At 42.2% G+C, this 13,070-nt stretch overlaps 1 protein-coding gene across 1 annotated transcript in view; it reads right to left on the reverse strand.

The window, feature by feature from the left end:
* Nucleotides 1-1,962: 1,962 nt before the first annotated feature.
* The window catches only part of LOC137374192 (F-box only protein 40-like), a 41,872-nt gene continuing 30,764 nt past the window's right edge, over nt 1,963-13,070 (reverse strand). The window contains exon 7 of the mRNA XM_068039979.1: nt 1,963-2,196. Coding sequence (XP_067896080.1) covers nt 1,963-2,196 — 234 coding nt within the window. The remainder of the gene's footprint in view (nt 2,197-13,070) is intronic.

Raw genomic sequence — 13,070 nt, forward strand, 5'->3', positions numbered from 1 at the left:
AGGCCAATCAAGGCCCTGAAGTGGCCAATTAATTGCTACTTAAGGGCCTCCTCCCGCCGTTACGGGTATTTTATCTGCGGGGGCTAGACGGCAAAGGCCCCAAGAACCCTGTCTGGTAAAACCAGGTGACCTTCTTGCGGGCTGGAGAGGGCCCTCCTGATTAGGCACCCTGTGCCCCACAGAGGACCGCCCCCGAAGCCCCAACCAGCCCCAAAGCACAACACTTCCTCCCACCCCTAAATGACCCCCCTTGCCTCACCAGGGCCCAACCAATTGTCCCCAGTGAGGCCCCAAAAACTTATCATCCTGTGGAAGCCGCCCTTCCTTATCCTGCTGAAGCTGGGTGTAGTCCCAGTACTGGCCACCGCTCCCGGTGGCGCTGCTGGGACTAAGAGCTGCCAGCCCACTGATCGGCCGGCAGTTCCATTAAGCAGGACTTCCTGCCTCAAGGAGGTGAAAGTCCCACCTAGGACCAATTAAGGGCCTGGGGAGCGAAAAATCCCGGTGTGGCTCCCCAGGCCCGGCAGAGGCAGGCTTGCCACTGACTTTTCAGCCGTTGGGCAGGCCTTCTGTCCAACGTAAAATTCTGGCCCAGGTCTCAGTTTAACATTCCATCCAAAAGACAGCATCTCCAACAGTACAGCACTGAAATACTGAACTCCTAGAACCTTCTGATTCAGAGAGACAAGTGTGCTACCAACTTAGCCACAGCTGACATATGCAAATAGTTCTGAAGTTCTCAAATAACTAGCATTGTGCAGAACATTCCAGTCTTAGTTCTGTCCCACGTAACTAGCAGCACAAATCTCAATTTTAAATCATATTTGCTTGTTGTGTAAATTTGTCATTAGTGTGTAAAAGCACGGTGGGTAGCCCACAAGGTCTCCAGTGTGATATACCATTGTTAAGGGATATAAAAGCACAGCTTCTGCACTGCCATATCATTTTCATTTAAAATAAAATATTTTTAACATTCCTGAGAGATATCTGTTCTGTGAATAGAAGTTCTTTTTCCAGTGTCAACAAGGACTCCCAGGTTAAGTGCAGAATGAATTTAAGGCAAGGAAAGATTCCTTTTGGAACCTTAACCCTGCCTCCCCTGCCACCACGCCCCCACTTCCCCCCAACACCCCCAACCCCAAGTCTTAGAAGGGCATCTCATAATATCTCAGTAGAGTTATGATAAATAGATTTTTCTTAAAGAGCACAACTGCTTTATTTTCATGTTAATATCGCAGAAACTTTTATTAAAAAGAGTTTTTCCCTTCCTAATGTTACCACCTCACAATTTTTCAGCTGAGTACACAGGCAATTAGGAGGAAAGCAACCTGCTGCCAGACTTCTGTCCATATTCTGTAGCAATCACTAGACGATACATGAGAGCAAACCTGATTGAGTTACCTCCCCTCCCCTATCCAAAGTGTCCAGTCTAAACTCTGAGTTTTCCTAAGACAACATCATCAAAAATGCATACCAGTGAGAACTGCAGGAATAACATTCACCTACTACACAGGGGTGAAACCTGTTGACAGATACATGTAATATGCTACAACAATATATCCTTTAAATTTCTGACATGAGATTACCCGATCATAATCAGATTCTGACCTTAAAAACAAATTCCTGATCTAAGTAGATTATGACCATGCTCCTATTTATTCCTACAGTCACATGACATACCTCTCATCTACAAGTCTGGTTTTCAACTTTCTTTTATCCGTCCTGCCTTATTACACAAGTGTAAAGCTGTAGTCTTGATCAAATATATATCATGCTACAACATTATAATTCCTGTCTAGTTTATGTGATAAATAAAATACAACTTTCAAGTAGCTTAGGGTTTGTAGTAATATATTTTAAAAAGTCTTAGCTGGCCTAAATGTAATCTATATGCTATGTATTTACTTAAGAGTATTGGATTGAATACAACAATAATAAAACTGGGATCAAAACACTAAAACTTCATACAATCAGACGAGAAAATCTATTTGCTGCTTTTTTCCTACTAAACATATTAACAAGGCTCTTTTTCTCTTGTTTTGGCTCTGGAGACTTGCACATATTGATGAGAGGGACAGGCTTTGACCTATGCTCTGTCACATTGTATGAACAGGTTTTCAGATGTTCTGCCATGCTGGGGATGTCACTAAACCTCCAGTTGTCAATGGTAGAGAAGACAGAGCTGAACTGCCACTTCTGTAATAAAAAGAAAGGAGGTCACAGTTTTATTAATTCAGATTGATCAGTACTATTGGGTTCAGACACAAGGTGCAGCTTGCAAAAACATATTGTACAAGTCAAAGGTATCCTGTTCTATACACAGGTGGTTGGTGTGATCTTTGAGCAACATGAATAGCAGTTTTAGGGGATGAAGTCAGTACAAAGCCAAATGGGATTCCCGAGAGGAGGTAGTCTCATTCCATTTAACATGGAACATTGACACCAAATTTACACCCCAATGGGTTGAGTTTCTACTTGTTTCCGTTTGTTATATCAGTGCAATCCAGGAAGAATTGGCCAAAACAGCTCAAAAGATCAAGGAATTTTAAATGTGAGTTACACCCAAGACCATTCACACTCATAGTTCCCATGATCTTTTATACTGGTTCAAGATTAATTTCACCCAGATCAGACCCCAACAACAAAAGTAGTCATGCCACCAGGGTAATATTGTGAGGTTCCACTGATTGTGCGGGAAGACTCTTCAAATGGTGTTCATTTCCTTAGGTGCACTGGCATATTTTTAAAATATTTTCATATTATAAATGGATCAGTATAGTTTTCTTTTAAGTAATTTTCAGTGTTTTTAAATCACGTTACTCATAGGTGGAGGACTGGACACCCTTAGTAGAAATGCTTATTTTTGGTGATAAAACCCATTTTCCGCTGTATTAATAAAACAGCACCAGGTTAATGCTCTTAAATACATTAAGGAATACCTTTTAATGGAAAGAACAAAAAGAAACAATTACATTCTATTATGCTGCCAAATTTGGCAAGATTGATACTTCCCATTTGTCACACAGCTGTGATTGCTTTACAAAAACACTGCTTCGTGGAAAATTTTACATTTGTGATAATGCAAATGGTTTTAGCAGAAACAAAAAGTGTGACATAACTAGTGCTATTTCAAGTGCATTTTGGCTGCAATTATTCTATTGTGGCCAAAGCAGACACTTCACCTTCACAAATTTAAGTTGACACAAAGGCAAAACCAGTTCGCACTGATGCGAACTACTACAATGTGAATGCACTACTAACTTTCAGCATACCACTCTCTCCACTAACATGGAAATCATGTTGCAGTAAGTGGTCTTCTAAAAGAAAAACTGGAGTTTTTTGTGCAGTTAATTTCAAACAGTAACATTTATGAAATTAATTTGATGCTATAACTCATATTTAATCCTTTCCCACCTCATAAGTCTTTAAGTGCCATGCACTTTTGGCAGCTGAGAAGACAAGCTAGGGACCCACTCACAAACATCCACTAATGCTGTTTTACAGCCAGCTGCAAGCAGGAGTGTGATAACAAGAGCTAACAGACTGATTTCTCTCTTTGGTAAAATTAGTGCCTCCCCATTATATCACAGCTGTAACTACATGAGGAAAATCAAAACCATGAATCCCTGAAATGTCTTGAGTGCTGTTTGTGCTTTAACACAAAATACTGACAGAATCCTGAAGGAACACTGGTGAGAATGAATCAAGATTGTTTCACATGTTCAAGTAAGACCCCCCACTAGCAGTGGTGCTGCCAGCAATGCACTAGTAGTTTTGTCATGTCTTCCAAATGCAAGGAAACTCTCTACCCAAAGGGTAGCCATAATTGCACTGGTTGAGGTCTTGGAGATGACAGCAACTTCAAGAGATGGTCAATCAAGAGCTCCAAATTTCAACAGGTCATATAACCCAATCTGACTGATTCACCATATTGAAGGTATAATGATTATCTTACTGAAATAGTAATCCAGAGGCTTGGACTGATAATCTAAATGTCAGATCAAATCCCACCATGGCAATTTTTGAATTTGAATTCAGTTTTTACAAACTTGGCAATAAAAAGCTGGTATCAATAAAAGTAACCATGAAGCTGTTGGAATGTTGTAAAAACCCAACTGGTTCATCAAGGTCCTTTCAGGAAGGATATCTCTTATTCCTACCCTGTCTGTCCTATATGTGACTCCAGTCCCGTACCAAACTTCCTTCTGAATTGGCCTAGCAAACCATTCAGTTGTTCAGGCCGAGCAATAAATGCTGGTCTTGTCAGCGGCATCCACATCCTGAAAAAGAACAATAATGGCTCGGATTTTGCAGACAGCAGAAAACGAGCAGCTGCCCACAGACTTTTCGTGAGATTCCGAGTGACCACGTATGGTCACTGGTTTACCGGGAATCTGGGACCTGTGTGAACAGGGCAAACAGCAGCATGTCTCTTCAGCCAATGAGATTGAAGAATCCTTACTGAGGTATGCAGAGTCTAAACCAGGAAGTGTGTTAGAATATTTAATTCAATGTAAAACGGTGTACAGAAACCAAAATAGAGTGATAGAAAGATGGGATTAAGAGAGACAGAGAGAAAAAAATTCAAATTTTTGGAAATTCTCCAACAATAGTTAAAATCTGAAAGAATGAGACCCCATCCTTGTAATTTTCAATGCCAGAGAGTTTTCTTGGCAGTAATTAAGACTTACCACGCGATTAAAAATTCACTTACACTTGAATGGACAAAAACTAACATTTTCTGGAGTGTTTTATGGGTATCTTGTGAATAAGTACTGCAACTTCACGCTCTTACATGTATTTCAATGCCGAGTCTATCAGTGAGGTACCGGTGTTGCACAGGTTGTGGGGAGCAGGGAAAATCAGACAGCAATTGGATTTTCACATTTTACTGTGCATGTCCGATTAACTCCATAATAATGCTGATGGCCTCACTGATATTCTTACCTCAAAATCTGGGCCCCTAATAAAATCCTATTCATTGTTCTTTCTGGCCAGCATCTTTATTATAGATTTTCCCTCAACAGTCTAATATGCCTGAACCAATGATAGAACAAATTGTTCATAGCTCCTTCAAATGACATGAGCCCATTCTTTTTTTTCTTTCTTTTTCTTTTGGGCCTCCTTATCTCGAGAGACAATGGATACGCGCCTGGAGGTGGTCAGTGGTTTGTGAAGCAGCGCCTGGAGTGGCTATAAAGGCCAATTCTGGAGTGACAGGCTCTTCCACAGGTGCTGCAGAGAAATTTGTTTGTTGGGGCTGTTGCACAGTTGGCTCTCCCCTTGCGCCTCTGTCTTTTTTCCTGCCAACTACTAAGTCTCTTCGACTCGCCACAATTTAGCCCTGTCTTTATGGCTGCCCGCCAGCTCTGGCGAATGCTGGCAACTGACTCCCACGACTTGTGATCAATGTCACACGATTTCATGTCGCGTTTGCAGACGTCTTTATAACGGAGACATGGACGGCCGGTGGGTCTGATACCAGTGGCGAGCTTGCTGTACAATGTGTCTTTGGGGATCCTGCCATCTTCCATGCGGCTCACATGGCCAATACAAAGCAAATTATCTATTATTGGAATGGTCCAAATGTATTATCAGCAATAATATAAAAGCAAAATACTGCGGATGCTGGAAATCTGAAACAAAAATAAGAAATGCTGGATTCACTCAGCAGGTCTGGCAGCATCTGTGGAAAGAGAAGCAGAGTTAACGTTTCGGGTCAGTGACCCTTCTTCGGAACTGACAAATATTAGAAAAGTCACAGATTATAAACAAGTGAGGTGGGGGTTGGGCAAGAGATAACAAAGGAGAAGGTGCAGATTGGACCAGGCCACATAGCTGACCAAAAGGTCACAGAGCAAAGGCAAACAATATGTTAATGGTGTTTTGAAAGACAAAGCATTAGTACAGATTAGGTGTGAATATACTGAATATAGAACATCAGCAAGTGCAAACCTGAAGAAAAACAACCTGAAAAAAACAGTGGGTAAGCAAACTGAACAAACTAAGATGAAATGAAATAAATGCAAAAAATGTAGAAAGGAATGCAAAAAAAAGGAAGAAAAAATAACTAAAAATGACTAAAAATGAAAGTAAAGTGGGGGGTTGTCATGCTCTGAAATTATTGAACTCAATGTTCAGTCCGGCAGGCTGTAGTGTGCCTAATCGGTAGATGAGATGCTGTTCCTCGAGCTTGCGTTGATGTTCACTGGAACACTGCAGCAATGTTGTTTTTGCTTTGTTATCACTTGGTATGAATTAAACAAGCTGAGGGAATGCATGTGATCAACAGACGGAACTATCTGAATTCCATGAGTTGCTATTCCCAGATTTAGTAACAGTGCAATCAGGGATAGTTATTTATAAACTGGCAGTGGTAAAGATAAAAGAGGACTAAATGAAGGTCAACACACTGTCAATGTTTGCTTTGCTAATGAACAATTAACAAAGTGGGATCCTCAACTTTTCAGATGTTAATTGTTTGTTCATTGAATACTATTTTACTCTCTGGATAATTGTAATATTTATTTTCATAGTATTTTGGTTTATGAGCATTACTTGCAGTTTCATTAATGCTGTGAGGTGATAAGATCAGCATCCTCTAGGCCTGAATTTGAGACTCCGCAGGGACACTGAGGGAAACACAAGAGGAATAAACCTCTCAATAATATCAGCATTACAAGACTGAATTTGTGGAGCCAGCGGGGGTCCCGACCACGGGCCAGGAAGGCCAGCACCCCCCCCCCCCCCGGTGCAATTCAATGGCGCTCAGGCAATTTACTGCCTGGTGCCATGGTCCCCATCCCTTTAAGGATGTGGATCACACCTCCCAGAGCTGCCGACCAATCAGAGGGGCCCGCAGCTCAATAGTATCAGCAGTGCCACCAGGAGTGGTGGCCACTGAAGGTACTACACCAGGCTTGGGACCAGGCCCGGGACCCCAAGTAAATGAGGCAGGATCGCCTGAGCCAGTCCAGCAGGCCCCGGCAAGGGGGTGGGGGAGGGTGGTCTTTGAGGTCAGGAGGGGTATAGCAGAGGAGTGGCCTTTGTCATCGAGGGCCCCCCGTGGGCCACAGATTGACCATGCTGGAGGCCCCCTCACAACCCACAGGGAGGCTGCCTTGTTTTACTGGGCAACCTCCCCGCGTGGCAGAGGACCCCCGCCACTAGTGTAATTCCAGCGGTGATGGGAAGAGCCCCTTAAGTGGCTATTAATTGGCCACGTATGTGCCTCAATTGGCCTATGGGCGGGAAGGCCGTCTTCGGCCTTTACTGCCCCTGACTTACTTGCAGTGCGACGGGAAGGCGATGAGCCCTCCGCCCCCTGCCTTCCATTGCTATTCTATGATCCCCCCACCTCGCAGCCCGTCTCCCGGGGGCCCATTAAATTCCACCCATCGTCTTTGAATAAATGACTTGCCATGACATATAGGGTTATGATATTGCAGTACATGCTAGGTTTGAGGTTGAGAAAGTACCTGAGTGTGTGAAAGATTAGGAAGAAGTACCAAAGGCTGCAATGATGGGAGCTGGGAGATTGCGACACCATCTTGCACATACATGCCAACCTGGTAAAGTGGCAAATGATGATATTTACAAATTTCTTTTCTGCTCAAAGATACACTCAGGTTCAGCACTATTGGTATTCTTGCAAATGACTCCACTTTCACTTCTCCAATCATCAGAAACACTTACATGAGAAACTACCGGATAGCAATCGTCCATTTTACATTCAGTAAGTGAACATACAAAATAATAGTTATTGTAAAAATCACTTTTCTTCAATTGAATTCAGTCTCCCATGCTATAGTGAAAAAAAGCAAAGCATATCACACTTTGTTAGTTACATACACAGAAAGAGGGCATCATAAACCCATATGCCCTCCTTGTTCCCATTTCCCTTTATTCCCCCTTTCCTAGCTAATCTGTTATTAAATGTTGACATGCCTATTGAATTTACATGGGGGAGTGGTGATTGTCCACCATAATGCCAGCAGAAGATCCACGAAAACCTTGGAGAAATTACGTAAATGACATTCCTTCCACTGAAGTTATGGCAGATGGAGAGAACATCCACAGAAATTCAACCCCGTGGTCTCTGCTTCAATCATTAACTGAAGAAGTGAATTCCACAGCTGCAAAAATGTCTGTGTAAAAATATTTCTGCTGCTCCCTGTCATAAATCTCTTGCTTGCATTTAATCTTATATCTGTGTCCCCTTATTCTAAGCTCCACAATCACTAGAAATAGTCTGTTTCTATCTACTGCTTCACATCCCTTCATAATCTTAAACACCTCTGTTAAATTATCACATTGCCTCCTGTATTCTAACAAAAGCAGTCTCAAATTTCACGTCTTTCTTCTTATTTGCATTTCCTTATTGTTGTGTGATTGCCTTTAAGAGTAATGTACCTTTAAGATCTTAGTATGCTAATGAGCTAAATACCAGGACGTAGTCATGTGACTACATGCCAGTGCCACTCTAACTGTAAAACTAAGAGGCAAGACTTGCAAACAGATAGCATCTGTACTGTATATATTAGTTTGCTGTTTAATAAACCCTTCTGAGATCTTCAACCATCTGAACTCCAAGCATCTCATTTATGTTGCATCAGACAACATAAAAGAAGCTTTTCATTGCATGGTGGCAGCTGTGGTGAGAAAAAAAAATCCAAGTTTGAAGACCACAGGGAAACAGCTTTTAAAAATGACTTTCCTACAGCCACTGGAGAGAGAGAGTTCAAAACATACTGACTCAAACAAGAAAAACAGAAGAACTTACCTCAAGCTGGAGAAGACAGAGCGCTGACTGACAGGCTGCGAATCAATCACTGTGATCCAGTGACTCAGTGTGCTGTCGGTAGAGAATTACCAGTTGAAAAAAAGAGAAGCCTTGAAGTCCTTAAAAGATTGATTTCTTTTTCTCTCAAAGGCTCCCTGAGAGAGTTAAAAATATGGGGAAGACCCAATTCTTTTCTTAGGCTGATTAAGTCCGCACCATTACAGGAGGCACCCAACAGCAAAAAAGCACAGGAATCCTCCATTCATGCAGCTCGCAGCTGGAGCTATAAATAGAAACAATTGAATCATTCCAATTCACTCAACTTGAGCTTTTAAAAAACTCATAAAACCACGCAACCAGGAAGAATTGCCTGTTGAATGGCTATATAAATAAACTGCAAAAACGGCACTTGAAATACCTATTGCTTAGCTGTGTAAACAGAACAGGCTTTGTGCTGAAAGCTAGACAAACAGACAAGCTGCTGCTGTCAATCAAATCAGCCAAAAGAGTTTCTTAAAAGGGAAACCAGTACAGAGTCACAGAACCAGGTCTTAAAGCAAGTTCTTAAAGCAAGCTTTAAAGCACAAAAACAGCAGGAACATGGATACCAATTTTCCTAGTATGAACTGGAAAACCTTGGATATCCTATCCAACCAAGTAATCACAGAACAAGAAAAACAAGCTCTAAAAATATTAATAGCAATTAGAAATGAAGGATTGCACAGTATCAATATCTGGAATATCTGAACAGGACCAGAAAGATCTCTCAAAGATATGGAAAGTGCAGAAAAATCAGCTCCAATTCAGAGTGAATTTTCAAATGCATCACCTGGAATTGATGTCCTACAGGCAACAGCCATGGGAATCAATAGACTAGTTCATCAGCAGATGCTGAAGTAAGGGCAACTAATGCGATTTATCAGAAGCTGAGCTGTAAGACCGAATAATGGATCGTGATCGTATCAACACCCATTGAAGCATTCCTGAAAGACCTCTTAGGGAAAAAGAAAGGTCACAGCATCAACCTACTGCTGGAAGATGGCAGGAAATATGAAGACATTGTAGCCAGACAACAGCACCTGCAAGCACCAGGTACAGCCAACAGTTTCGTCACTTTAACAAAGTCGAAAAGAGCAAGCAAGATGTGTGGTAAATGTGGTTGGTCCCATTCACAGCGAAGTTGCCCTGCATTTCGAGACCTGTGCAAGGCGTGCGATGTAAAAGAACACCGGGCCCGCCTATGCAGGAATTCTGGCTCCAAAAACAAAGCCAGAAGTCATGGTTGGACGCAAACAAACAGAGAACACAGCAACAGCAGCAAGGAAAGCGCCAGAGACCAGCATAAACGCAAACCGATACACAAAGTCCACAGCAAAACAGTCCTCAGACAAGACTCAGGTAGGAGAAAGTCTCAGACGAGCAAGCATTCCACATTGTGAAGCTGACACACCATATCGATGAAGTCCAACAAATGAAAGTTTTCACCACCATCAATATCACATGCCCAAAGAAAGCTGGCAAACAGACACTGAAGGTCAAGATGTACCAGAGTCATTGGAAGTCTATGATACAATCGACAACATAACAAAATTTGAGGAAAACTTTTTTCACCCAGAGGGTGGTTGGAATCTGGAACACACTACCTGAAGGGATGGTAGAGACAGAAACTCTCACAACATTTAAGAAGTATTAAGATGAGCACTTGAAACACCATAGCATACAAGGTTACAGTCCGAGTGCTGGAAAATGGGATTAGAATAGATAGGTGCCTGATGGCCAGCATGGACACGATGGGCCAAAGGGCCTGGTTCTGTGCTGTATAACTCTATGACTCTAACTGCCAGGTTATCTGCTTACAACGGGTCACCCATCCCTTTCAGTGGCACACTAACAATGCAATGCAGATATGGCAAGTCTGCATTTAAACCACAATTGTTCTACCTAGTAGACGTGAGCAGACCAGCAGTGGCAGGACTACCAGCGTGTAAGGACCTCAACATCATCACCAACCACGAGAGCATTGCCAAGAGGAAATCTCCAAGGACCGGAACCCACTCGCTGACTCTGATGGAAACCCAGCAACAACACAACTATGCCGTGTCTTCACCTCAGTTCTCTAGAGAACCACCAGCACCACAATGAGCCAGAATGGACAGGTACCTCCATGAGACCAAGTACTCTTTCCCCAACAAGTCCTCAACCATGAGCCCCAAGCCTTCAGACGCGGAGGATGAGGAGAGGCTAAAAACACGCAATGCCCTGAAAGGCAGAGGAGGAATGAGTTGAAGCATTGTCAGTTGGCTCTTCGAGATGAGGTGCTGGAATTTTCCAAGAATGTCAAGGCCTCAAAGGTGGTCATCTTGAGAAAATCAACAGAGTATGTTAGCAGGCTGAAGGCAGAGCAAAGGAACCTGAGTGCAGAGAGGGAGAAACGTCAGAGAGAACAGCAACAGATGAGACACAAAGTCCCTGAGCAAGAGTTATCAAACCACCAAGACCACCTTTGGACTTTTGAGCCTCTATTCTTGTAAATTTCATAATCTCTAGCCATGTGTAAATAATTTTGATGTTATCTAATGTTATGTATTTTTACAGTTAACATACAAGTCTTACCTTTGGAAAGAAGGGGGATGTTGTGTGATTGCCTTTAAGAGTAATGTACCTTTTAAGATCTTAGTATGCTAATGAGCTAAGTACCAGGACATAGTCATGTGACTACATGCCAGTCCCACTCTGTAACTGTAAAACCAAGAAGCAAGAACTGCAAATAGATAGCTCTGTACTGTATATATTAGTTAGCTGTTTAATAAACCTGTTTGAGATCTTCAACTATCTGTATTCCATGAATCTCATTTAGGTTGCATTAGACAACATAAAGAAGCTTCTCATTTCATTTATACCAGGCAACGTTCTTGTGAGTCTGTGCTGTACCCTTCCTCTGAGCTTAAGATAGGAGAGATTTTTCCATGGGGTAGATTTTCTGTGGGGGTTCCTCGATCTCTTGCCATAACTTCGGTGGAGGATTGTTGGGAATCTGGGAAAATAGCGTAGATGGCCATTTATGCCATTTTCCTGGGATTTCTGCCAATCTTACAGCGGGAGATTGGGACAACCCCTACAAAAATTCCTGGCACAAGTTTAACTTCCCTTTTCTTCCCCAGTTGGATATTTGGCACTTTGACCTCTGTCCTGTCCATGGGCTGGTCAATAAGGCGACCAATTAAGCTGGCTACTAACCCTCCACCCTCACTCACAGAGGCAAAGATTTGCTGGCAACTAACCACTGCTGGGCCCAAATGCAGTCTGTCTTCCCAATCTGATTCTAACATAGCTGCACAGAGTATAAAACTCTTGAAAGAGGCATTTGTTTCTCTCAAATTGTATAATGGATCTATTTTATGAGTATGAGGAGAATAAAAAATTAAGAGAGAAATACATTTCTGCAAGTTTAAATAAAAAGAAGTCAGGCTGTGCTGTATTAGCTTTAAGTTGGTTGTCACATTTGCTTTGGACATGGAAAAATTGACCATAGAGAAAGTTGAAACCAGTAAGTGGTAATACTTTTGTGGAAAGAAATAACATCCTATTAAAAATCCAATTACAAAGATTAGATCCAAAATGTTGCTTAGTGCATAGATGACTTTTTTGGTTTTATTTATACGTTAGATTTTGAATAGTGGCTTATGGCAAAAATAAAATGTGGAAAATGTAGTATGTGGATCTAATGGGTCAAAGGGAATACTGAAATACTATTCAGCATGGGCTATCGGTATTTATGGAGGCCTTGCTTAGACTGTCTTAAGCACACTGATGCTCTGTAGATGATAATAGATTAAGAAAGAAGGATGGGTTCCATAGATGGGATAATCAGGAATATGGCATTAATGTGAAAAAATCACAGATCAAACCACCATAATGTAATAGACCTGTTGTGAAATCACCATTCTGTGTTTAGTTTCTGAGAATTCCAACTGTGGTAATAACATTTTAGAAACAAATTTTTTTTGGATGCCTGGATGGGTGCAGCTCCAACAACACTCAAGAAGCTTGACACCATCCAAGACAAAGCAGCCCGCTTGATTGGCACCCCATCTGCAAACATTCCCTCCCTCCACCCCCGACGAACAGTGGCAGCAGTGTGTACCATCTACAAGCAGCCACGCACCAAGGGTCCTTAGACAGCACCTTCCAAACCCGCGACCTCTACCACCTAGAAGGACAAGGGCAGCAAATGCATGGGAATACCACCACCTGCAGGTTCACCTCCAAGTCACACACCATCCTGACT

This window comes from Heterodontus francisci, chromosome 10 (genome assembly GCF_036365525.1).
Source record: "Heterodontus francisci isolate sHetFra1 chromosome 10, sHetFra1.hap1, whole genome shotgun sequence".
NCBI classification, from domain to species: Eukaryota; Metazoa; Chordata; class Chondrichthyes; order Heterodontiformes; family Heterodontidae; genus Heterodontus; species Heterodontus francisci.